The sequence below is a fragment of the Gymnoscopelus microlampas genome (genome assembly GCF_963454915.1).
Source record: "Gymnoscopelus microlampas genome assembly, chromosome: 15".
Lineage (NCBI taxonomy): Eukaryota > Metazoa > Chordata > Actinopteri > Myctophiformes > Myctophidae > Gymnoscopelus > Gymnoscopelus microlampas.
This window is the reverse complement of record NC_139952.1, coordinates 11,943,464-11,970,803: the sequence shown is the minus strand read 5'-3', so window position 1 is coordinate 11,970,803 and position 27,340 is coordinate 11,943,464. Positions and strand designations below refer to the sequence as shown.

The window sequence follows — 27,340 nt, the reverse complement described above, 5'->3', positions numbered from 1 at the left end:
TGCCCATTTCCGCCTAGACAGATTTTTTGATATTGATTTATTAGTGCATTAAATTTCCCCATCCACTTTAATGGGAATTGCAAAAACTCCCATTCAAGTATTTTTTTCTCAGAAACCGTAAGGGCTACAGTTACAAGACTTGGAGGGGAGGTTAATAGTTTTTTGCAAAATTATTATGAAAATAATCACACCAGTCGGCCACATGGTGGCGCTATAACAGCCCACTTTACCTTTTGGCCTTTAACTCTTGAACCGTTGGTCGTAAAATCAAAATTTTCCCCTGGATTCCTTGGGTCACGACGCAACTCCCCATATAGGCCACGCCCATTTCCGTAGATTTTCCGCCATTTTGAATTTTCCAAAAAACACACTTTTAGCTCCTCCCACATATTTTGTCCAAATTTCACAAAAATCTGTACACATGATCTCTGGGCCCATGCGGTAAACATATCCAAACGGCATTTTCATAGTCCTTACCGTTCGTCAGTAAATGGCTTCCAAAGTTAGTGGGAGGGGCCTGTTTTACCAAAAATGCCAGAAATCACGAACGAAACGTCCGGTCAATCCCAAATTTAAATCACATGTCGAGGGTGGTTTACTCAACAAATTACCAAAACCATTTCCACTTTGACCCATAGGGGGCGCCACAAATGCGCAAAATTTAACCGTTTGATGCAAAAACATTATTTCGGGGTGGATCGATCCTTTCAAAATGAAACGCAAGCGATCTCATGAGAGACGTGACAATGTAGCCTCCGACGGTATTCATCCCAGCGTATTCTTCGAGTCCCGGCGGCCGCAGCCCGCGACCGGCGTTGGCGCAACCACACTTTGCAATTGCCCTGAATTGCGACGCGTCTAGTTCCAGTATATTGTATTAACATACTCTACCATACAGATTGGTTAACATAACCTTTTATTCATTCAAATAAGCTCTGGATTGCAGCCTTAATAGTCATGGAGTAGTGTAGGATTGTGGCACAAACATAGATCACCACTGACAGAGTTCAAGCCATAAAGTGTTTTACAGTGGACTTAACACCATTTCGTTGCTGTCGGGAAGAAACCTTGTATCTCCATATCCCCCCCCCACACCCACACAAACAAAATAATGCCCTCATCCACAGGAGTGTCGCACAAAGGTTGTGAAAATAGACAATCCGCAAGTTTTCATTGTGAGGCATTGCTTAGTACTGAGCCTGTCGATTGCCTATTTTCACTTTTTGAAAATATGTAAGAGTGGTTATGTCGTGTGCTTTTCAATTTTGAAATATGTAAGAGTGGTTAAGTCTGTGTGGATTTATAAATGTGAACTAATGGAATTTAACAAGTGCGTTGACAAATTAAGTTTTGAATTCAGGTTTACATTTCCGTGAAAGTACAGTTTGGACATACAAGGTTTCCACCGTCAGTGACGATTTACGATGTTGGACTCAGTACATTACAGCACAGAAAGTCGGATAAGGTCCAGGGACCAAGCCTTGAGCGTTAAGCCATGTTTAGCCGCTTCCAAGGTGCTTTGTGTGTCTCCCCTGTGCAAGGAGCTTCCCGTGGCCTTGTTGGTGAGGTCTACAGTGGCAAACGCCAAGGTCCGGCCCTGCTTCAGAACCTGTGCGGTGATAAGTACATCTTCTCCTATCTTGGCAGCGTTCATGTACCTGGAAAGACAAGAACATTTCCCACTTTCTGTTAACCAGTCAGTGAGGTTGCACTTCAATCTTGACCTTATCACCCAGTGCCAGACAGTGAAAACCACCACACTGGGTTTCCAGAAGGTGGCATAACCATTTCTTGTTTTGCTTCAATTTCCCATAGATTCATTCGATTGGCTCCGCAGCCGATTTGAACCAGAAAAGCACCCTCGTATGTAGTTCCAGTTCAAATCTGCTGCAAAGCCAATCAAATGAAGCTAGGAAACTGAACCCGAACAAGAGACGGGTATGCCACCTCCTGAACATCTGGGGCTACAGTTATGCACAGAGCCTAGGCTATTATCTATTGTAGGCCGCTAATTAGAATAACACAAGCATAGAATAAGTCAATAACATAATAACACCTGACATACGCGTGTGTCAATAATTTAATATGAATAATAAAGATAAGACAAATTCTGACTATCTGGGAAGGACATGATTTATACACATCCAACAAAAATGGTTAATAATGTTTGTTTTCTGATTAACGCGATCACATCAACAGCATGATCTGATCATCACCTGGTAAATCAAAACGAGGCGGTTGCCCTCTCCTCCCCTGCCTGCACTAAGGAATAGTATTTGTGTGAAATTGAACTGGACATGACGTCACACTCACGTGATGTTCATGTCCACGCTGACCCCCGGAGACCCCCTCTCGCTGTACATGATGGCGGCGGTGGAGATCACGTCCACCAGAGTGGCTGTCAGGCCTCCGTGCAGCGTCCCTCCTCGGTTGGTGTGTTCCTCCTGTACGGTCATCTGACACACCACCTTACCAGGACTGGCTGAAACCACGTTCACCTGAATGACACACATTGATTAAACACTTTCAACCTTGACGTCACTATTTCTGGGCTCATCATTATTACCCAACAAAATAGTAAAAACAGCACATCGTTGCTAAATTTTAACTTTGTGTGTTTTGTTTTTCATAAATGAATGTTTTTTTGCGGTGCTGTACCATTGCATGACAAAGCATACAACAGGGCTTAACCACTATGGGTCCCCATTCTGGGCATGGCATAACACAGTAGTTCTCAACCTGTGGTTGAGAACTACTTAACCAATTAACCAATTAAAACCAGGAAAGCATCTGTGCCATTTTAGATTTTAGCATTGGTTATTCAAAAATAGCAGATCTCCAATTAAATGTGTGCGTTGCATTGAAGGGGTAATATTTCTGACAGACATCCGCACTCTGTCAGACCTACACTAAACAAACAAGAAATGACTAAAGTCATAATATAGCCGCCAGCGGCAGGCTTTTTTTGCCCCAATCTGCAGCACAAAATGTAAAAGTGGTCTTTAAAATGAAATTTCAGCCATTCCAATGCAACCAAAATAACTCAACAGAGAGGTTCATCGGTTGGCTACCAATATAAAGGATGTGTGTGTGTGTGTGTGTGTGTGTGTGTGTGTCGCAATGTACTTGTGTGAAAGTACAATAGTATTGGTATCAAAATGTACGTAAAGTTCCAAAAGTGAAAGTACTAAAATGTTTGAAAATAGCAGATCTACAAGTAGGTATTATACTTGTAGGTGTGAAATAGGGCTAAAGTGTTAAATGTATGTTTTATAATGTAATGCACAATATTTGCCTCTGAGATGTAGTTGAGTAGAAGTACATTAAATTTGTATCAGCAACAAAAATAGTTAGCCTAGCCTACTTATGCTTAGGCTATGAAAGTAAAGTGCAACCCTAATCCTAAGTGAAACCACCTTTCAGGGTGAAAATGGCACAGCCTCGCTTCTCCATCTAAACGTGCAATACAGGGGAATCCGCAAAAGTGTGATGTTATGTGTCACGTAGGCTGACTAGGCTCTCTTGCATGAGTGAAATAAGCAGTCAGTTCTATGAAAACAAAGCCAAAAGAAGCGACTAGGCTACATGAGCAGTAGCACAGACTAGTACATTGGCTATTTGAAAATAGCATATCTACATGTGCGCAAAGTGTTGCATTCACAACGCTTTTTGAGCTTGTAGATCGGCTATTTTCAAAAAGATCTTGAAAAGAAAAAGTTAAAGAATATTTGGAATATATATATATATACATATATATATATATATATATATATATATATATATATATATATATATATATATATATATATACATACATATATATATACATATATATATACATATATATATACATATATATATATATACATATATATATATATACATATATATATATATACATATATATATATATACATATATATATATATATATATATATATATATATATATATATATATATATATTCTGTCAGTCATTGTACGTATATTGTAATGAATTGATTACTGCAACAAAGTAAGGATACAGCACTATTGTTACAACTTGTGCGACTTATTTCAACTTAACCACAACAACAATATCATTATGTGCATGCAAATATGCACTGAAGGGCAGAGCAGATCACTCACTCCAGACCGTTCTTTGCGATCCGGGGCGACCGTGTTTAGGGGCGAGGCAGAACGGCACTGGTCGCTCACCCCAGACCGTTGCGATCAGGGGCGACCGTGTTTAGGGGCGAGAGATAGTGAGTTGTGGCTCGTTGAGTTTTTCGGAGCCTCAACACGTATGTTCGTCTGTTAAGAGGTGTAAAGTAACTAAGTACATTTACTCCAGTAAAGTACAATGATTGTGAGCTTGTAGATCGGCTGTTTTCAGAGTATTTCAGACAGTATGCGCGTGTGTGAGTACTCTAGGGGGTTCCCATCTGTTTTGAGAGGGAACCCCCTTCCCTGCGGGGACGGGCGATGTGAAGTCGTCGAAAAATAAATGTTCTAAGTAACTAAGTACATTTACTCAAGTACTGTATAAGCGTGCATCCGTTGTTTGGCCGCTATTAGACCTTTGCAGTCAGAGGTAAGGGGGGGTGGGAGGACAACTGCCCGGCGTGCCTGCGCCGCGGTGCTGCGAGGGGAGGCGGGTGCTGTAAACGACGGCCGTCCATTGGCTAGGACGGCCGTCCATTGGCTTTAAAGTAGTGTCTCCCCATTGGCTGTGAAGTAGTGAAGGACAGCCAGGACAGCCAATAGCAAAAAAAGTGTTGAATACATGTCGGAAATCTGTCGGGTCAGAGTCAGAGTGAATACAGAGCCGCGCTTTCAGCTGGCGGCTAAAAAAAAGGCTGGGATTCCGAGGCTAGACCTACACAGACCCATGTGCATTACATTGGAGGGGGAGACAGAGACACACACATTATGACAGGGTCATGTACAGTGGCACAACACCTGTTGATAACAGGTTAGCCTAGACGTGTTCTGCCTGTTATACAAATCATCATATTCCATTGATGTTTGTGTGTTTTCCATCATTCCACTCCATGGGCCAAAACTATGTCATTTAAACCCCAAAATACCAACAATGAATCATGAAAAAAATCTCCTCAATGATGTATATTTAGCAAAGTTTCAAGGGATAATGTGCAGTGGTGGAAAGTAACTAAGTAAATGTACGGAGTTAATATACTTAAGTAAAAATGTTGAGGTACTTTTACTTTACTGGAGTATTTCCAAATTCCAGTACTTTTACTCCACTACAATGAATTGAAAACTTTAGTTACTAGTTACTTTGTCAATTTTGATTATTATTACAAAACATACATTACCCACTTCAGCCCTATATACATTTCGGCCATTTGAAAATAGTAGACCTACAAGCTCACAACGCATTGCTTTTGATCGGCTATTTTCAAATGATTTTGATACATTTTGAACACTTGTGAATGGGATTCTGCATAATGAGTACTTTCGACTTTTGGTATCTCAAGCACATTTTGATACCAATACATTTGTACATTTACCCAAATAGATTTTGTATTCCAGACTCAACTTGTAACAGAGTATTTCTACATAGTATACTTTTTCCACCACTGATAATGTGCAGGCACATCAATATGGCTACCACCGGGTGTATGATCTAAACAGTAGTGGTATTTATTGAGTGTTGTTACCTTACTGAGGACTCTGTCGAACCCTGGACTGTCCACCATGGCCCTCATGACCTGTTTTATAGCGTTTAATGACATGGTCACCATGATGATTGCTGATCACTGAGCTTCAATGTCAACTTCTGCCAAAGCTACCTGCTGCTGCTCAGTGTTGCCATGTTTTGTGAGAGAAATAAGCAACCAGGCCTAGGAACACAAGCCCGATTCTACAAGATCTGCTATTTTTTGTAAGATAAGGGGGAAAAACTTAGTAATAATCGAATATTTGTAAAACATTTTAACAACACAAATCTTGTATGGGGTTCCTGGCACAACATATTTTCAGATGGGGGTCTGCGGACAAATACATATTAATGTGGGGGACATGAAAACGTTTGAGGCACTTGTTTTTATATATATAAAAAAGAGAAACACTGGTTTAAACAACCTTATGAAACAAGCCCCAAATAAGCAACTACCCTTTAAAAACAAGGCCTAAAAACAGCAACCCGCAACTACCAATATTTACAAACAACTTTACAGAAAAACAAGCCCAAGGTTGCTCATAATAAACGGACATGGCAACATGGGTGCTGCTGCGTTGTTTACGTTTCACACCGGAAGCTGTTGCGTTCGTTAAAACGTCCGGTCAAAACCATAGAGTGGGTAGCCTCGTTCCCAGCCTTACTCATCTCCGAAGAGAAACATGTCAAAATACAAAATACATACATGTACTCAAGTACTGTACTTAAGTACAATTTTGAGGTAGGCCTACTTTTACTTTACTGGAGTATTTCCATATTTCTCATAGAGTTATAATGTATCAGTGTGCAATACACTTCACAACCGATAGGGTCGCGTAGTTGAAAGCATATGGAGACAATACGGAGAAAATGTCCACTGGTTGGATTAAAAGGCTTTTTATTGAATAAGACGGAACATACGAGTAATTTTGAGGGCCCGTACATAATTGTAACATCCATGGCCATGGGGTAAGCACTTTATATTTGAAATCTGAATGTTTATGTAGATGTACGGGCCAAAAGGGGAGAACGTGCAAACACCAGGTTGATGTTCATCTATGACTGACTGTCATTTTATAATGCAGGACAGTCATGTATCACGGCTACACAGGCCTGGTACTTCGGGTAAAAGTTAGTGATTCCACCCGGAGGTTTTTATCGGGTACACCTCAAACGTGTGCATCAGTAAACTTGGTGAAGACAGACAGTGCTACAATGAGCAGCCCGCCTGAAGCTCACAAACGACCTCATTCTGATGTAGAGCAGAGCAGGACTCAGCTCTGTGAGGAGTTTGCTAAGATCACAGGATCAGACAGCGCTGTGGCTCAATGTTACCTGGCTGAGAATGAGTGGGAGATGGAGGTAAGCAGTCACAATAATAACAATAATAACACTGCATGCATTCTACCCAGTGGTGGAAAGTAACTAGGTACATTTACTCAAGTACTAGTCTACTGAAGTACAATGGTGAGGTATTTCTTACTTTACTGGAGTATTTCCAATTTTCAATAATTGTAGGCCTACTTCTACTCCACTACAGCTCAGAGGCAAATATTGTACTTTTACTCCACTACTATTATTTGGAAAAAAACCTGCTGGTTACTAGTTACTTTGTACATTTTGATTATTTTTACAAAACCACATAAGACCTGCACATATACTTTCGCAATTTGAAAATAGCTGATCTACAAGCTCTTTGTGACGCGTTGTGAGCTTGTAGATCAGCTATTTTCAAAAGATGTTTATACATTTGAAAACTTGAAATTGGTCCTTCTGCATAATGAGTACTTTTACTTCTGGTACTTTAAGAACCTTCACGTCTTTGCCAATTTTGACCCATTTCAGTTAGAAACAAGTATAAAAATGTTGGAACACTGTTTGAACAAACCGTAACAATATGGTACATTTATTATTCTTGGGTTGGTCCATAAATGTTGGGATAATAGATTTAAAGCCCAGGGTATAGTGCAGGAGCGTGTCCATGTTCCCATGGCCCTATGTTATCCCTGAGCCTAAAATTAACCTTAACCCTAACCCTGAGGGAACAATGCTAGGTTCTTGGTGTACCTGGGGGGATCCTAGTTTCTTGAGGCACTACTACACTGTCTCTCTGCATTCTATGTATGTGATTACCGTGCTTATTTGTAAGTCGAGCCTCTGATAAATGCCATGGCAAATTGGAAGATAGAGTTGAGGGAACATTGGGCTGATGGAACACGTAGGGCTGAGGGAACATAGGGAGGGTTCCCTCCAGTGCAGCAACTTCCCGAATAAAACAGAGTGTTTTTTCTTTGTACTAATTACTAAATGATCCTGCAGAGAGCACTGAACTCGTTCTTTGAGGCTGACCTGGAGGCAGTGTTCGCAGTGGACGATTCCCCAGAGAGAGACACCAGCCACCAAAGCAAGAAGAAGAAAACTGACAAGGATGCAAAGGGGAAATGGTAAACTCAACAGGGAGGGATGCACTTGTAATTGACCAAGTCTGAATGTTTGTAAACAAGATGGGTAGGGTGGATTTACGGGTGTATGTAGCATCCGGCTTGCCTTGTAAACAGGATGCAACTTTAACAAAATCTAGACAATAACACCAAAATCTTGTCACGTTTGTGGCTGTAAGTATTGTAATTAATTAGGACTAGGCACACACACACACACACACACACACACACACACACACACACACACACACACACACACACACACACACACACACACACACACACACACACACACACACACACACACACACACACACACACACACACTTTTGCAGCGTGCTTCAGAGGAACTTCTCATAATTAAACATCCAATGCACAGTTTATTACAACATGGCTTGACAAAAACAAAACACAAAGATCTAACTCGTTTCAGCTCAACAAGCCTTCATCAGGGTCCACTGATTATAACAGGTGACACGTAGAGACACCAAGCTGTCAAACTCCATCAATAACAGATCTCAATAGATCAATATGACATTAAAACAGGGGTGTACACATTATCAAACATAAGATGTGCCGTATTATTACAAAGTACATCTCAGAAAGTATGTGTGAAACATGAACAAAGATACAATGGGGTAGGCAATAAATGTAATAAGCCAATACCCATGACCGTGTCCTCTGATAAAACACTGAGTCATTACTAATTGTTAATCTATTTGGTTTGATTGTCCAGCATTGATCTGACGGAGGAGGAACCGGCCTGCTCCAGTGGAACCAGCAAAACAGAAGCCAAGCAGAAGTCTCCAGAGAAAGAGGATGACAAACTGTCTCTGATCTCCTGGAATGTGGATGGACTTGACACGAACAACCTACAAGAGCGCGCCAGAGGCCTGTGTTCATATTTAGCCTTGTAAGTCTTTATTTTGAACTCTCATCCTTGGTTGGAATTCCAGGATCCTGCATTATTGTTGAGGTCAATTATTATCGAGGGGCGGCCATAGCTGAATGGGTAGAGAGACCGTGATCACTTCTTTGTGTCATTACTTATAATTTCACTTGTTTATCCTGTATGAGTTCTCTCTCATGATAGGTTAAAATTGGTATAATGACCTGAACATGTATTTTCTGTTTGTGTTTACTGAAGAGCTGGAGAGACGGGGAGACCACTGTTACTGGATGAACAAACACTCTGTTGCAATAATTACTATCGTAATATAGAGCTATTTACCACTTTTTATGACAAAAGAATATCACTTACTTACCTTTCAATTTACTATAACAGTACTTTGTGCAAGAGCTGGAGAGATAAAAGCCATTTAACACTTAACACCTCCTTTAACCCATTAAAACCGTGAAAGCATCTTGTGTCATTTTTTATTTTAGCTATGCATATAGCAACATACGTTTTTCAGAAAGCTCTTAGGATTTAGAACAGTGGTCCTAAAACATTGCAGATATCCAAGCTCACAGCTTGTTCATTTCGCGGCCAAATACATATCAATTTGTGGGTCCTTGGCACGAAAAAAAGTTTAAGAACTACTGATTCAGAAGGCATTGAGGTCTTAATGGCATACGTTTCTGAATGAAATGTGTTCTACAGTATAAAAGACACGTAGCCTGTCGAGCTAATTCATCTGAAGGTCTGTGTTTATTGTGTGTACAGTATTGTACACACAATACACATGCTGTACAATATGCTGTATTTCAAAGTCCTCGACCTCACTCAGTCACGTGGTTTCTCTGCAGATATACCCCTGACGTGGTGTTCCTTCAGGAGCTCATTCCACCCTACGTCATGTACCTGAAGAAACGAGCCGTCAGCTACCTGCTCGTTGAAGGTAACAATAGAGCAGAGTTTCTCAAACTGCAGGTCAGGGACCCTCAACTGAGTCGCCAGATGTTCACGACAAGAACCACTTTCCATTGGGGAACATTGTGTTGTTTAACCATTAAGCCCAATATACTTGTGGTCATATGACGAATAGCGAAAATAGCCAATCTACAAGCTTACAATGCATCGCGATCCAGCTTGTAGATTTTCGGTGACAATCTTCACCTATAATCATCTATTAACCACTTTCAACCCGGACGGCAGGTTGAAAGTGGTTAATAGGGTCCTGACTTTTACAGTAGCGCTCAATGGAGAAAATCTAGCTGTGTTGTAAATGCCATTGAGTTTATCTATTTTTGTCAGATTAAAGAAGTGATTCAAAGTTTGTGCAGTGAAATGTCGATGTACCAGACTTTATATTATAACAATGTCAAACATTTATAATAAACAAGGTATACTACAAGAAAGTTACAAAATTCAATTGTGTAAAGTGTAGAAAATGTAAGTAACCTTGCATGCAAAAACAGTATCAATATACACAGACATTAGTGTGTTGAGAATGACCATAGACTAGTATATCGTCACTGTTGGCCAGAAATGTACATCTCCAATTCTCCATATTTAAAAATGGTATATTTTTAAAGGTAGGGTAAGTGATTTTCTTTGGTTAAAATAAGTGTTAAATAGCTCTATATTTGGATAGTACTCATTTCTATAGAGTGTTTGTTCAGTAAAAGGAGTCTCCTTGTCTCTCCAGCTCTTTATAAAACAGAAAATGCATTTTCGTTTCAGTTTCAGTTTCATTTCCAATTTTATCCAATCAGGATAGAGAACTTAATCAGGATATAGATTAAACAAGTGAAATTGGAAGTGATGACACTAAGAAATGAGCAGGCAAAATTGGAACTGGAACACTATAAAAATGAAGCTTAAAAATTTGTACTTTCTCCTGATTGGCTGAAATTTTGACACCTACCGGAAAATGTATTTTCTGTTTATTAAAGAGCTGGAGAGACGGGGAGACCCCTGTTACTGAACAAACACTCTATAGCAATGATTACTATCAGAATATAGTGCTTTAACCTTTTAACAAAATACTTTTTGTTTTAACCCAAAAATATCACTTACCCTACCTTTAAGAAAGGTAGGGTAAGTGATATTTTTGGGTTAGGGTTAGGGTTATACCAATTTAATTCAATGGTATATTATACCATTGAATTAAATATACCAATATACCGCCCTGTAAATGAAATCCCGACTTTGTCATATGACAGTGTTGCACAAAGGTAGCGAACATTGCAGATCTATTGGCTCACAATGCATTATCACTGCCTGTAATCTACTGCCCTCCACTGGACTTGTCGTGACATACCATTCTAGTAGCAGGAATTTGTAACGCACACACCAAGGGTTTGGTGAGGTGCTGACCTTCGGGAACATGACTTACTATACTAACATGACCTGATCTGTGTCAGGTGGTGAGGAGGGCTACTTCACTGGGATGATGTTGAAGAAATCCCGCATCAAGCTGCTGGAGAGCAACATTGTCCCGCACCCTACCACTCAGATGATGAGGAACCTGCTCATTGCTCAGGTAATTATTTGTGTGATCCTATGTCAGAAGATGCAGTCATACAGTGTCTATAAGGCACTACACCAGTGGTTCCCAAACGTTTTAGCTCAAGACCCAAAAGAGAAAGGTTTTGCCCGAGACCCAAACTAGTGTAAATAGCAGATCTACAAGCTCGCAACGTGTTGCGAGCTTGCAGATCTGCTAGTTTCACTACTTCTTAAACATTTTGTTTTCTAATTTAGGGATTTTCTTAGATTTATTTTTTTTTATTCATGAAATTATTTTTGGAAAATATTTTAGGCACAAATAAGATATGCCTTGATGATCTGTATGTTCAGTTTATAGTTTTATTGATAACAAATTCATCACATTAGCTGCCTTTAATAAAAGGACAGAGAGTGTCATCTGGGCAGATGACTGATATTAGTCCTATGGTTGGTATGGCAGTGACTGACCGTTTTGCTAGAGGCTGTCATAGCGTAATGTGCATAGAGGCCGCCTGGTAATCAAAAATTCGCTGGTTTGTTCCCCTGACCTTCCATGACGTCTATTTATGTTTCGACGTGTCCCTGAGCACGACACTTAACCTCTCACAGAAGCAGAACAAATACTTTTATTCTTATGTACCTGTAACAATAAAGAAACCTTGTAGAATTCATTGCATTATACATTTCACCAGCAGTGAAAGCAAGCACAATGCATGTGAATGCGAGGGAAGGGAAAGGCGGAACAAAGTCCACTTGTCTACTTGTAGAATCACTTTTCCATCTCATGAAATTCAAAAATGGTAAATGGTGCATTTATATAGCGCTTTTATCCAAAGCGCTTTACATAGATTGTGCATTACACAATATATATATATTACACATTTCACCCATTCACACACACATTCATACACCGATGGCGGAGGAAACCATGCAAGGCACCAACCTGCTCATCGGGAGCAATTAGGGGTTCAGCGTCTTGCTCAAGGACACTTCAACACTAACTCTGGGGGAGCCCGGGATCGAACTGGAATCACGGCTTCCATCCGGCCCGCTTTACCGGCCACTCTACCCCTGAGTTTAATTTAAGACTTAGTTTAATCGTGTGTGTGTGTGTGTGTGTGTGTGTGTGTGTGTGTGTGTGTGTGTGTGTGTGTGTGTGTGTGTGTGTGTGTGTGTGTGTGTACGCGTGTACGCGCGTGCACGCGCTCTGGTGACCTCAGGTGAAGTTCAGAGGGTTGGATTTCTGTCTGATGACGTCCCACTTTGAGAGCTGCAAGGGCCACGCGGAAGAGAGAATGAAACAGCTGAGGCTGGTTCTGAAGACCATGACCGAGGCGCCCGATAACGTCACAGTGCTGTTCGGAGGGGACACCAACCTCAGAGACACAGAGGTTAGGCTTCAGTCTTCTCGTTCAGTAGTCACTTTTTCATGTCAAGGACCCCCAAATTGATGTACATTTGGCTTGTAGATCAGCTATTTCTGCTATTTTTGGAAAATGTTTGAAAATGTATGAACATTTTTCAACATGGATACGATTATCACCATTATGCAAAATAATTGCGATCGTCTCAAATAATTGCGATTATGTAATAATTGTGACAGGCCTACTCTATTCCTAACTCACTTTTTAATACCGTCTTCAGGTGGCCAAGGTGGGGGGGCTGCCGCGCAGCGCGTGTGACATCTGGGAGCATCTAGGCCGGCAGGAGCACTGCCGCTACACCTGGGACACCAAGGTCAACACCAACAAGGCCGCGCCGTACGTCAGCCGCTGCCGCTTCGACCGCGTGTACCTCCGGCCGGCTTCCAGGGCCGGGGTCCCCCGCCCGGCCCCCTTCAACATGGCTCTGATCGGCCTGGAGAAGCTGGACTACGGCCGCTTCACTAGCGATCACTGGGGGATATACGCTCAGTTCACCACAAGCTAGCGGGACACAGGTCGGCTCACGATAGAACACCGGAGTCTGACATCACTGCCGCTAGAGGGCCCTAATCCCCCTTGGGTCACGGTGTTATTTGTTTCTCTTGAAAATCCCATAGGGGAATCTTAGATTGCGACATATAAGAACTGTGTCCCAGAAATAAACAAATCAGCTGGGCAATTTCATTCATATGGATATGAAGCATTAACTGACGGTGAAAAAGTACTTTAATTATCCAAAAGGTAAGAAAATATATATCTTTTCTCCAAACACAGAAGTTATCAAATATAACTCGATATCATAAAAGTCACATATCTGACAAAATTGCCATGTTGGTTTGTTTATTTTTGCAACACAGTTCTTATATGACACAAGCTAAGATTCTCTATGGTAGGGGTCTTCAACAGGGGGTCCGGGACCCCTAGATGGTCCTCAGTTACTACAGGGGGGCCGCCAAATCTTTGTGTGATAGGATTTCCTTTTTTTACATTAACCACTTGAACCCTAGAATCCCTATTCTGAGGGGAACATTTGCCAAAAATAGCGGGGCTACAAGCTCACAATGCCTCGCGCTGCGGGGCGTTGTGAGGTTGTAGATCGGCTATTCCCAGCAAAGAGGTATATAGGTGTAGAGGGAAAAAAGAGCAGACCAAGTAAAAAAAAAAAGAAACACAATTTTATACAATATAGAGAGGGTCCCTGCTTCATCCCTCTCAGCTAAGGGGTCCTTGGCCTGAAAAACATTGAAGATCCCTGCTCTATGGCATTTTCAATAGAAAAAATTACGCTGTGACCTAGGGGTAGTGGGAGTGACGTCAGGACTCCGGTACTCTATTGACAGTTGAAACATGATTCGGGGGGGGCTGCTGGCTAAGGGAGGGATTTATGGGCCCTGATGAAAAAAAGGCTTTGCAGTTATTATGTTTAGAGCAGGGGTTCTCAAACTTTTAATTTCAAGGACCCACCTAGGTTGATGTGCATTAGGCCCACCCATTTGATATGATACATTTTTTTAAATCTCTGGGATCCCAATGTCCACTTTAAAATCCTCAGTGGTTATTTAACTCTCAGGGTTACGGATAAATAAGGGTCGGTTTGGACGTTGAGAACCACTGGTTTAAAGTAAAGCATGTGGGTGAGGTCTGGAGTTATGAGTGAGACTGGGCTGGGTTAGACCAGTCCAGATCATAATGGTTGCTGTCGGGCAGAAACCTCTTATCTCCATATTCTTACTTTTTTTCCCCGTAAATGAACGCCCTACTCGATCATGTTACAGCCTACAGCGTCACACAAAAGAATCAAAAGTAGTAGATCCGCAAGCTCGCGTTTTTAGCTGGTAGATCTGCTACTTCTGCTGCTTTTGAATTTGAGTCCTGAAAAGCAGTTTTGGGCATATATGGACGATGAACTGCTTTTTTTCCTGCAAACCTCCCAAAATCCATGTATGCAGTGGTTAAAAATACATGAAGTATTTTCAAAATGGCATATTGTTTATGCATGGAAAGAAAATGCCACTTTGCTGTCTTCAAACAGAGAGAAAGAGAGAGAGAGAGAAAGAGGGTGGTATTTGACCTCTTCAGAGAGGGAGGTGTTTTGTAATGTTTCGGTCATCTTAATCATCAAATCAAATCAAATCAAACTTTATTTGTATAGCACATTTACATCGTCCAAAGTCGAACCAAAGTGCTTCACATTACAGAGCATAATAACATAGGCTGGGATTATTTCAATACATAAAAGAGCAAAATGTGAAATACAATAAGCAGTGCATGGGATCAAAGGCTACACGGGTAGACTTACATTAAATTGAATTAAAAGCAATAGAGTAGAAATGAGTCTTTAATAGGGATTTGAAAGTCGTCATTATGTTGCATTCAAATGCTTTCTGTGTTGAAAGCTCAGTGTTCTGGACTCGTCTTGAGGGTTTTCAGATTGCCTGGTTAATTTACTGATGTGATTGGTTAGTGCTCTGTCTCTAGATGGACATTCGTTACATCCAAATGTTTTTTTTTTTTACTGCTGCACAAAAACCTCAAGAAATAAACATTAATAATTGACATATTCTTTATAATTACCCACAGTTGGGAAGTTTCTATTACTTCACAGACATTGTGTGGGCTGTTGGAACCATTTGGGTTTGTTGGTCTTTTTGTTTTCTGTTTAAATGTGGACCTGAACTAAAGCCCTTTGACACACAGTAACTGATTGAGGGCCATGCAAATAACATTGGCTGCAGTAAATTATTGATTGAACCTGATTGAACCTGCCCTCAGCCACTGATATGAATTCTAGATTGACATGCAATTTAAACTATAAGTTTTCCAGAAGCCATAGCCCTTTTTGGGACCCTGTATACCTTTTTTGTATTTGTGAAGACCTGAATACCGTCTTCCCAAATACAAAAAAGGTATACAGGGTCCCGAAAGGGGCTGCATAAGCCATTGAACATAGGATGGTAGACAGTCAGAGATGTTAACTAAGCAGTTATTGTTTATATGATAAGTTTGTTTAAAATTGATTGTTTTGTTATTATTTTAAAGAATCATTAAATAGATTATTTTGCACCCCTTGTTTTGTTGTAACTTAAAGGATGTTGAATATCTAGCAAAGTGAGAGAGTCTGACGTATTATTATTATTAAAGCTGTTGTTACATTAGCTTATGGTCAGCAAGTAGTTTACAATATCATTATCTTAGCATTATGTTTTCAGGAATAGGCTTATTGTCAAATTGTAACACATTGAGGAACAGCAGCCTATTTAAAGTCTAAACTGTACACATAAATTATTGTGTAGACATTACCCAAAAAACAATTTAACCCACTTCTTTTCTCCTGTCAAGAGTGATGTGACAATAAAATGTATTCTGATTCTGAAACACTGAATAATATTCAGTACTATTACACCTTTATATTATAAAGGTGTGGTCATATTGTTGTGTTATCACTTGACTTTTATATGACTCAGTTCAGGTCATGGGACCAGACCAGCAGTGGAACTCCTCCAACCAAGGCTATACAGTGTAGTTCACACTCTGTCAGTCCAGTGCAGCAATGTGCAACATACAGTTCAGTAGCTTGTTTATGAATCAGAATTAGCCTAATTCTTCAAGGCTGACATGGAGAAGGAGATCGAGAGAGACTCCATCAGCCACCAAAGCAAGAGGGACACATCTCCGGGAAAGAAGCAGGTGAAATGGTAAATAAACCTAGTGTTTACTTTGTGCCATATGGGCTACTATCAATCTGATTAAATATAAATGTATTTATATTTTTTTTCAAGTTAAAACAAGCGAGGTGGTGGAGGTGTGCAGAGCAAACACAATAGTTATTGTTTAGTTATTATTACTGCCATCCATCCATCCATCCAATGTTGTTCAGTCTGGCTCTGGCTTATCATGCTTATGTTATGTTATGGAGAAACGAAACTCAGACGCTCCTCTCAACAGCGAGGGGAGGGGTAGTAGAAGCCACACTTTCCATTTTAAAACACATTATTGAAAAACTAAATTGAATTTTAAAGGCATGCATCAGGTTTGTTAAAATGTACATTTTGTAGTGTTACAAAATGTATGTGTTAATGTCAGTTGAAAATACATTTGCACCATTTTTTTTATGTGCCTGAAAATGTCAAATGGTTTAACCATAAAAATTGAATATTTGATAGTGTGCTTGAAGTGAATGAAAGTGTTTTATTATATATATTTTTTTATGGTGGATACAGAGCTTCACTTCTTGACCAAATATAATTTATAAAGACACAAGAAAAGAACAGGGTGATACCCAGGCAATCCCCTACTTGTTGGGTGAGAAAGTTGAATGTTCAAGGTCAATAACAGTGATCAACTCTCATCAAAAAGGTCTCAAATACTAACCAATAAATGGTTAACTAATGTATGGAGGACCAACCAATGGTGGGTGAATTAGCTTCCATAGCCATTAGCCTGATATTTCATTGTACGAAAAGATCAGATGTACAAACTCGCAATGCGTCATGCCACCAAACTTGAAATTAAAATGTTTGAGAGGCACTCATTTACTTTGATATGTTTGATTATCCAGCATTGATCTAACAAAGGAGGAACCAGCCTCCTCCAGTGGAACCAGCAAAACGGAAGCTAAGCAGAAGTCTCCAGAGAAAGAAGATGACAAACTGTCTCTGATCTCCTGGAATGTGGATGGACTTGACTTGGAATGCCTGATGGAGCGCGCCAAAGGCTTCTGTTCTTACCTAGCTGAGTAAGTCTTGACTTTGAACTCTTCAAGTTTCAAGGTTTCTTTACTGTTATGTCTTGTGTGCATGTACATAAGTGTAAAATGTGTTGGTTTTGATTCCTTACCAGCATTGATAATGATAATTATAATAATAATAATAGCAAACATATATATATATATATATAGTGTGTATAAGTGTGATGTGGTTTCTCTGTAGATATGTTCCTGATGTGGTGTTCCTTCAGGAGCTCATTCTACCCTACGTCATGTACCTGAAGAAAAAAGCTGTCAACTACCTGCTCGTCCTAGGTAACAAAAGAACACTGTTTCTCAAACAGCTGGACCGATCGGCGTGAAACTTTGCACACACACTCCCTAGGGGCCAAGGAAAAAAAATCTAAAGTGCCACCAGGAGGCCAATTTAAAAAAAAACGTTGTACAATTATTTTCCAAACATCAGGTATATCGGTACACATTATCTCTATAGTCATGTGATCAAGGTGGACATGTCCGATTTTTCACATTCCATCCTGATTGGCATCTAAAGTTTGCAGGAGTGGCTAGTTTTTAGCCAAATGCCTCAAATCATGAACGCAGCGTTTGATTGGGGTGACATTTTGCTCTCACATTCCCACTAGGCCAAGGAAGACATTTTTAAAGTTGGCCTTATGGTGGCGCTATAACAGGACGATTCACATTTTGGCCTATGACTCTTGAACCGTAGGTCATACAATCAAAATTCTTTACCCTTGGATTTCTTGGATTATTACAGAACTCCCCAAATTTCTTCCTGACAAGTTTTCCGCCATGTTGCATCATAGTTAAACAAAATGGAATTGAAAACCTGACAAAGTTTTCAGGAGGGGCACGTTTGCACATAATGCCACAAGCATTGCTGGACCCATCAGTGAGAAAATGTGAACACACACTCCCAGTAGGCCATAGCCTGACTCTGCCAGATGGGGGGGTATTGACTTCACAGGTTCAGAATAGCGTGTGAAACAAATGTGACGCAAGCTTGTCCATCTGGCGGAGTCAGGTTAAGTAGGCCAAGGAAGAACCTCCATTCAAAAGTATTCAGATTGTCCTGGTATAGCGCCACCATGAGGTCCATTTTAGCTACCTGGCCTGGTGGAGACCTGCTCCGAGGAGCACTTTTTCTAGTTTTATGCTAAACTCATACTGATGCATTTCTCTTGTTTTGTTTGCCAGATCCTTGCATGCTGCACCGGGAGGTTTGTGACGGCTGTGAGGGAGACATTTTCGGGACTAGGTATAACTGTACAGTGTGTCCTGACTATGACCTGTGCTCTGGCTGTCAGTCCACTGGGCTTCATAAGGAACACCGTCTGAGGTTCATCCCCATTCCAGGTCAGAATATAATCATTGCTGTTGGCAGAGCAGAAACCTCATATCTCCATATGTCAATTCTTATGTATCCCCCCACCCCTCCCATAAATGAATGTCCTACTTCACACTAGTGTCATACAAAGGTAGCACACAAATAGCGAACGTGCAAGCTCACAACGCACAGCCTTGCAATGCGTTGTGAGCTTGTAGAGCTGCTATTTTTGCTTTTTTGTTTGTGTGTGAAAGTGGTTAAGTGTGTCTGTGGATTTTATAAATATTCAACCAATGAGAAGTATTAATACATGTATTAATCCATTGGAAAACGTGGCGATGCGACGCATTGTGAGCTTGTAGATCAGCTATTTTTAATACATTTTGAACTTGTGAAATGGGACATTCTGCACAATGAGTATGTTTACTTTTGGTACTTAAGGTAGGTAGGATTGATGCCGATCCTTTTGAACTTTTACTCAAGTGCATTTTGAATATTGGACTTTTACTTGTAACAGAGTATTTCCACATTGCGGTATTGATACTTTTACTTAAGTAACGCATGTGAGTACTTCCTCCATCACTGGTGGTGCGTGTATGACATGTTGATGTTAGATTTAAGACTTTCTATAGTTGCTCTGTTTTGGCTCAAGGATTCAAGCTGCCGTGAAACCAAATTCATAAACAAATCTTTAAAGGGAAGGAAACGACTAAAGACAAGTTCACCCAAAACAGACAGCCAACAACTTGCAGAGATGTATATGTTAATAAATCATATTTTTTTTCTTCTTTATTAATAGGCTTAAAAAAAGAGACGAAAAATGTTTAGGCTAAATATTTTGACCTCTCTCTCTCTCTCTCTCTCTCTCTTTCTCTCTCTCTCTCTCTCTCTCGTCTGCATAAGATCTTTTTGGTTGCAAGACGTGTCAATAATTAGCTCACAAACCATGCGGATACAAAATTACCTTTGATGTTGCTTAAAAGTTCAAAGGTTTCTGAACTTTAAGGGTGTATTAAAAACAATTGAAAAGAAAAAAGAAACCGATTTAAGATGAGCAGTTAATTATATGGACTTTATCCCACAGTAGGCTACTGTTGAGACAGTCCCATAAACTTCAGGACCCACAGACTCAGTACATTACAGCATCATCTCAAATAATGTAATATAGGCTACCATAAGTGTCGAGGTTTCTTTATTGATAAATCTTTTGTACAGCAGTGGTGGGAAAAGTACTACATTTGTTTACTTGTGGTAAATGTATCAATATTGCAATGTAGAAATACTCTACTTTCGTTATAAGCGAAAGTCTGGAATTCATAATGTACTGAGTAAAAGTACAAAAGTATTGGTACCAAAATGTACTTAAAGTACTCATTCTGCAGAATGTCCCATTTCACAAGTTTTCAAATGTATAACAATCTTTTGAAAATAGCAGATCTACAAGCTCACAATGCGTCGCATTATAATAGCTTGTAGCTATTTCCAAATGTCCTAAATGTACTGTATTTAGGGCTGAAGTACTTACTGTATGTTTTCCAATAATAATCAAAATAATAATAATAAATAAACACATTTATTATGTAAGCAGTCTGACAGTATTTTTTTAATACAAGCAATAAGACCATATTTATTATGTAAACAGTCTTATGGCTGAGCAGTCAGTCATTGGCCGAACGCTGTTGGCCCACCCAAACCAGAAAAAAAAAGAGGACATGGAAAACAAAATAATACTCTGGGAGAACAGTGCCAAAATGCATATTCCTGCAGAATATGGAGATAGGAGTTTTGCCTGATAGGTCATATGCCTATCAAAACAGTTTTTTGAGATTCAAAACTTTTTTCAGAGATGCTAAACTTTTTTCAAAGCGAGTTTTCAGTCTTGGAAATAATATGTCAAGCTTTTGAAACCTTTGTTTTAAGTTAGGAGTAATTGCAGTGATCTGATTCCATAGAGGAGAACTACTTCACTGGGATTATGTTGAAGAAATCCCGGGTCAAGCTGCTGGAGAGAAACACTGTCCCGTACCCTAACAGCAAGATGATGAGGAACCTGCTGGTAGCTCAGGTGATTATGCAGTTATGAAAAATACTTTGGTAATAATTGTCTCAGTCAGTGTGTGTGTGTGTGTGTTTGTGTGTGTGTGTGTGTGTGTGTGTGTGTGTGTGTGTGTGTGTGTGTGTGTGTGTGTGTGTGTGTGTGTGTGTGTGTGTGTGTGTGTGTGTGTGTGTGTGTGTGTGTGTGTGTGTGTGTGTGTGTGTGTGTGTGTGTGTGTGTGTGTGTGTGTGCGTGTGTGTGTGTGTGTGTAACCCAGTCCATAATTATAGTGTATGTGTATTCAATATATTCGTTGCTGTCCGGCAAAAAACAGCAAACTCAATTCTGTGCTATTGAACACCCTTAACGTCTCTGTGTTGATAAAAAAAAATTGAACCAATGAAAAGTATTCAAAAGCGCTTCTGACAAAACCAGCTAACTCCATAGGATCCTCAAACTTTCTGCTAAACCAGCTAACTTCACCAAAGGAGGGTGTACATACACATACACTATATTACAATTAAGGACTGAGTCATATGCAGTGTGTAGTGCGCACACACACACCCCTTTGATGTCACAGCAACTTGCAAGCAGAGTTCACCATAAGTTCAGCTGTAGCCTATTCAACACACCTGCGCTTGAAAAAAAAAAGATGGATGGAACGCTTGCTGGTTGGTTGCAGAAAACGAATCAGGTGTCTCCAAATTCTTTATCTCCACCTCCATCTTTTCTCCAACCAATTAGAATCGAGCATTTCCATTAAATGGAAATGAGGAGGTGTGATTTGAAAACAGCAGTCAATGAGAGTGTAGCTTTCCCATCTTATGGGGGAATTAGGAAATGCTGAAACGTGATTGCGCGTTAGGTATCCAGACTATCCCTCTCCCGGCACCGCTCACTGCCTCCCTTCCTCAGTTCTCAGTGCTATATTGATTGATGAACACCTTTGTCTCAACCCAGACAAACAGTGATTCTTTAAAGCAGTGACTCAAAGACTAAGATTTTAACTAAGATTTTAACCCATAAAAAAACGTGAATATTTTATGAAAATAAAAATTCATGTAATTCAAAACCTTGAAAAATATGTTTTTATTGTTATACCAATAAATAGGAACTTTGCCATTGATCCAAGCAGGAACATACGTAATCGATTGATTCATCATTAAAATAAACATGCTCAGGATATGCATGCGGCCCACCCATCTGACCACTTGTTAAGTGGTCAGACGGGTGGGCCGTGAACACTTTCAAGACTTTCAAGAAATCAGAACACTCTTTTAAAGTCTTTGGCCTTTAGTTTTAACTCACAAAACTCTGCAAAAAGAAAACTCCCTGACAATGGCCTTGCACTGGCTTCACCCTGTTGTGAGTTTCCCAGTCTTTTGTTGTAGTTGCACTTCATTTTCTTTGTGGTAGTTTCCATCCTCCTAAAATTACATCCCTGGTGGGCGTAGTAGCGTAGGCAATAAAGACGGTAACAGGTTAACCTGCACTTGACCCACGTCACGTGTGCACAGTTTGGTTGATATCAAACAGAACCCCATGATGACTGATTCCTTCACTGTCATTGGATAAAAATGGTTTGACTTTTGAAAACCAGACATGCGACGAAGATGCTGTGGGATACCTGGTCAGTGTTGTCACCCTAATTCAAACAACAAATGGGACAGATACAAATTGAATACAGTTGTGTTGTGTCTCAGTGTGTGAATTCAAAGGAAGGGAGAGGTGGGTTGAAGTCCACTTGTCTGCTTGTTGGATCACTCTATATACTTCAGCTAAAGAAATGCAACTGAGTGTTTTGCTTTCTCTGGTGACCTCAGGTGAAATTCAGAGACCTGGATCTGTGTCTGATGACGTCCCACTTTGAGAGCGGTAAGCCCAGCGCGGAAGAGAGGATGAACCAGCTGAAGCTGGTTTTACAAACGATGTCCGAGGCGCCCGATCACGTCACCGTGCTGTTCGGAGGGGACACCAACCTGAGAGACAAAGAGGTTAGGCTTCATTCCGTATTTTAGATCAATCAGGCATTTTGTCGTTAACCCCATCGCAGATGCAAATGTTCACTTTGAGATTTGTCCAAATGTAAAGTGCATTATAAATAAAATGCATTATTATTATTATTACAGATATAGTCCATGGGCCCAGGTCAGAATTTTCACTAATCAGGGACACTCAAGGTGGCAAATTCTAGTTTGGTATTTTGAAAAGGTCTATATCCCTAGATAATATTTCAACATGATAACCCTTCCCAAGTAGTAGCTTAGTCCTAGTTATCAGCCTTCAATGACACCAACCATAGATCCAAAGAATGAAAAAATCGCCTAACCTTTTTTGAATAGAACATGTCATACAGAGGGAAAAAAAACATTATTCAATCTCTTACATTCACTTATTTAACCACATCTGAAGGCTCTGTCCCCGACAGAGCCTTCAGAACAAGGTTCAGAACATGGTTCACTTGTTTGCCTTAGGGACAGAGAGGAGGTCCAAGTCTGTGGACCACAGGGTCCGTGACAGAGTCGGTTTATGGAGTAGGCTTGAGAGGTACTTTAATCAATGATCATCATCATCATCATCATCATCATCATCATAACTGTCATACCAATATCAATTCTTCAGTATTCGTCATCGTCATCATTATCATCATCATAATCAATCAGTTCCACTTCATCTTCCTCCTCTTCCTTCTGATTGCTGCAGGTTTGTAGCTTGCACATTTTTGTGCACTTTAATTTGTTGGCAAGGCAGGAACAGTCTGGAAGCTTGCAGGTCCGTACACACTTGCAGGCCATAGGTTCCAGGACAGCCATTGGTGCTGAGGCTGACAGGCTGGTGGTAAATGCTAAATGGTGCATTTATATAGCGTTTTTATCCAAAGCGCTTTACATAGATTGTACATTACATTCACCCATTCACACACCGATGGCGGAGGAAACCATGCAAGGCACCAAACTGCTCAGAGAAATTAGGGGTTCAATGTCTTGCTCAAGGACACTTCGACACTAACTCTGGGGGAGCCCGGGATCGAACTAGGAACCTTGCGGTTTCCAGTTCACTTTACCCGGCCACTCTACCCCTGAGCCACTGCCGCCCCATGGTGGTGCATGTGGAGTGGGCTGTTCATGTGAAACAGTGCAAGAGAGTTGTCATAGTCTCCAATGACACACACACCTTCACATTACTGCTATACTACACCCCATATACTTACTTCCAAGCACTGAGGATGAAGGAGATCTGGCAGCAGTATGGCACTGGTGAGAAGCGGCGCATTTTCCCACTGCATCAAGCAGTCTCTCATCTTGGAGCACCACTAGCCAAGACAGTGATCAAGGCACACATCCTGACTGGAGATGACTGCATGAGTAAGGTGGGGACCAAACATGCAGCTACGGCTTTTGACCCAGTGCAATATCTGACAATCTTTGGAGAGGCAGACACCTTGACCGAACAAGACACAGCGTTGACAGAGAAGTACTTGGTGCGTGTCTGGGCAGGGTCCAGTTCAAGTACAACATTTGATGACCTCAGGGTAGAAAACTATACATGTGCCAGTGCTGGAATGGATGCTCTCCCTCCCACAAGTAGTGTGATCAGAGGCCACATCCAAGGTGTCTTTTTGGCGCATAGGGCTTGCGACCTGTTGCGACAGCCAAGGAACCTCAGGCAAGACTGGCACCAATGGAACATGGATGGGAGGAGCACTTTGGTACACTCCTGCCATCTAAGTGTCTGAAGGCCTTACCACCAAGTCTGCTCACAGCATGCAAGTATACAGGCAAGTGTGACACTCGCCGATGTGGGTGCCGTGCTGCTGGAGTTCCATGCATCATATTCTGCCATGGAAACATTTAAAATCCATCCTGTAAAAGTCCATCACACTAACCAGCATGCACACATATAGTGCACTTTGAGAGGAATTGTTATTTGATTTTGAGTTACGATTTTATTTGTATGTCTTTTGTTAGAAATAAAACAAATCATTATTGGAAAAAAAATACGATGAAAGTTATTGAGTAATTGAGTTATTGAAAAATTGCATTGACTTACATATTTCAATGACAAGATGCTCCTTAATGGTCAAAACAATATCAGAAAGGAATTATAAATGCCAGAATTAGTTTAATTAGTCTTATTACACCTGTTTTTAGTCCTAACAATGGCCAAGTTATGGCCAAGGTCTTCGAAATAGCAAGATGACCGTGACCATGACCTTTCAAGGTCAACATCACCCAAAGTGGTCATAACAGAAATGAATTCCCCACCCCACAATTAGTCAACATGGAGGTATTGCATGTGTATATACACTCAGAAACAAAAAAAGTTGGATTTTCATCATAGGCGATGGCGGCCATTTTTGATTTGGCCATTGCGCCATTCGTGGCACTATGGCGGATGAGAACCTCTGTGATTTTTCATGTCTAGGTACCCATTGACTCAGTTCAAGTGAGAAATTCTCCTAACACCAAATTGCGAACGGTTCTATTGGCCAGGTACAGAACTACTGTGCAGATAATGTGGGGAGATAATGGCAAAAACATGAATGTCCTAAAAAAGTATTAAAGCTACTCATTTGAAAAGGTTATCATGTTTCAAAGTACTTATATGGACCCTACAAACAAAATGGTGCCAAAGAGATTTTGCCACCTTACGTGTCCCTGACTTCTCGTCTGGCCCATGGACTAATAGGCTACATTTAAAAAAATATTAGTTAAGTAAATCTGGAACATATCGTCTGTGTCGAGTGGAATCTTTATGTCCAAAACTGTTACTTTTCAGGATTAAAATTCAATGACAGCGAAAGTAGCAGTAGCAGTAGATCTACAAGCTCAAAACGAGCTTGCATCTGCTACTTTTGGTACTTTTGTGTGACAGTGTAGTATGATCAAGCAGGGCATTAGTTTACGAAAAAAACACGAAAAGTTAAAATATGGAGATGAGAGGTTTCTGCCCGACAGCAACGATATTCAGAGTAACAGCTTCCCCCAATGGGGATGTCGGAGGGAGAATAAAAACATGGGAAAACATTTTGGCAGCCTAAGTGTGATGTAGATTAAAAGTCCTAGAGAAAAGTGTAAAAGGAGCTTTCAGTATAATATACAATCTATAAAATGCATAGGCGACAAGCTCAAAATGTTTGTTCACCAATCTGATAGTTGCTAGATATGAAACTGTACCAAAGGCTGGTGTTGTAGCGTGCTACTCATACCGCTCGCCTCTAATACCACCTTGCTAAAATAATGGCATATAATGGGATTTACATTTTTAAGTTTTTCAGAAAACACTGAACCAAAACAAACTATATGATATTTCTTAATCATTTCACCGAAAAGGTTTATAACAATATACTGTATGACTATTGACATACAAATAACACTGTCTGTCAGTTATGTAACATAAGAGGATTACATTACTTGATGGCAATTGTAAACCTGACTTAAGCCAAATTATTTCTGGACGTAGGACATTATTATTATTATTATTTTTGCCTAAATCACATTGTCTTTGACTTAGGCAAAATAAAATGGCATAGGTCATACTCTTGACATAGGCCACGAAGAGCTGATTTAGGCAAAAATAAAGATTTCCTAAAAAAAGACGACGTAGGCCTTTATTTTAGTAAGGTGACGCTTTGTTTCCATCCCAGATGGCCATGGTGGGGCTGCCACCCGGCGTATGTGACATATGGGAGAAACTGGGCAGTCGGGAGCACTGCCGCTACACCTGGGACACCAAGATCAACACCAACAAGGACCCGATCCACTTCACCCTCTTCCGCTTCGACCGCATATACCTCCGACCCGCTACCGGGGACGTGGTCCCGCGGCCGGCCCCCTTCAACATGGCTCTGATTGGCCGAGAGAAGCTGGACTGTGACCGCTTCACTAGTGATCACTGGGGGATATACGCTCAGTTCACCACTAGCTAGAGAAACACAGGTCAGCTCACAATTGAGCGGAGTCCCTCAGGGCTCTATTCTGTTGTCTGTTATTGTGGGAGAAAAGCTTTTGCTGAAAATAGCAGATGAAAATAGCAGATGAAAATAGCAGATTGACAAGCTGACAGCGCGTCGCGCTCAGCTTGTCGATCTGCTATTCCCTGTGAAAGCTTTCCCCACAGTACGGATGCTGGGGATTAAGTGGTTAATGATGATTCAGGGGGCTGCTGATTTTGAGTTTACCCATGCGGGCTATGTCTACATGAGAGTATGGGCAGTGGTGGACAGTAACTAAGTACATTTAATTGAGTACTGCACTTAAGAATATTTTTGCAGTGTTAGTTTTTTGTTGCATGAATTTCACTCCGCTACATTTCAAATAGAAATATTGTAC

At 40.6% G+C, this 27,340-nt stretch overlaps 4 protein-coding genes across 4 annotated transcripts; 3 read left to right on the top strand and 1 right to left on the bottom strand.

Annotated features, from left to right (window-relative positions):
* Nucleotides 1-1,499: 1,499 nt before the first annotated feature.
* Nucleotides 1,500-5,805, bottom strand: acot13 (acyl-CoA thioesterase 13; the record flags this gene model as incomplete). The annotated part of the gene is given in 4 exon segments (XM_084080574.1): nt 1,500-1,552; nt 1,555-1,658; nt 2,314-2,498; nt 5,663-5,805. Coding segments are annotated over 4 exon segments (426 nt in total). The 5' UTR covers nt 5,747-5,805.
* A 1,030-nt stretch (nt 5,806-6,835) lies between these two features.
* LOC311062451 (tyrosyl-DNA phosphodiesterase 2-like) lies at nt 6,836-15,763 on the top strand. Its single transcript, XM_084081504.1, has 7 exons — nt 6,836-7,023; nt 7,981-8,105; nt 8,839-9,015; nt 9,852-9,943; nt 11,412-11,530; nt 12,717-12,887; nt 13,141-15,763. The coding sequence occupies exons 1-7, from the start codon at nt 6,877-6,879 to the stop codon at nt 13,423-13,425; spliced, it is 1,116 nt and encodes a 371-aa protein (XP_083937630.1). The 5' UTR covers nt 6,836-6,876; the 3' UTR covers nt 13,426-15,763.
* Nucleotides 15,764-16,512: 749 nt separating this feature from the next.
* On the top strand, nt 16,513-19,642 carry LOC311061652 (tyrosyl-DNA phosphodiesterase 2-like; the record flags this gene model as incomplete). The annotated part of the gene is made up of 5 exons (XM_084080343.1): nt 16,513-16,615; nt 17,479-17,655; nt 17,849-17,940; nt 18,844-19,002; nt 19,626-19,642. Exons 1-5 carry the CDS (start codon nt 16,536-16,538, stop codon nt 19,640-19,642), a joined length of 525 nt encoding a protein of 174 aa, XP_083936469.1. The 5' UTR covers nt 16,513-16,535.
* Nucleotides 19,643-20,948: 1,306 nt separating this feature from the next.
* Nucleotides 20,949-26,937, top strand: LOC311061651 (tyrosyl-DNA phosphodiesterase 2-like; the record flags this gene model as incomplete). Its single annotated transcript, XM_084080342.1, has 3 exons — nt 20,949-21,038; nt 22,832-23,002; nt 26,656-26,937. The coding sequence occupies 3 exons, from the start codon at nt 20,949-20,951 to the stop codon at nt 26,935-26,937; spliced, it is 543 nt and encodes a 180-aa protein (XP_083936468.1).
* Between the last annotated feature and the right edge of the window lie 403 nt (nt 26,938-27,340).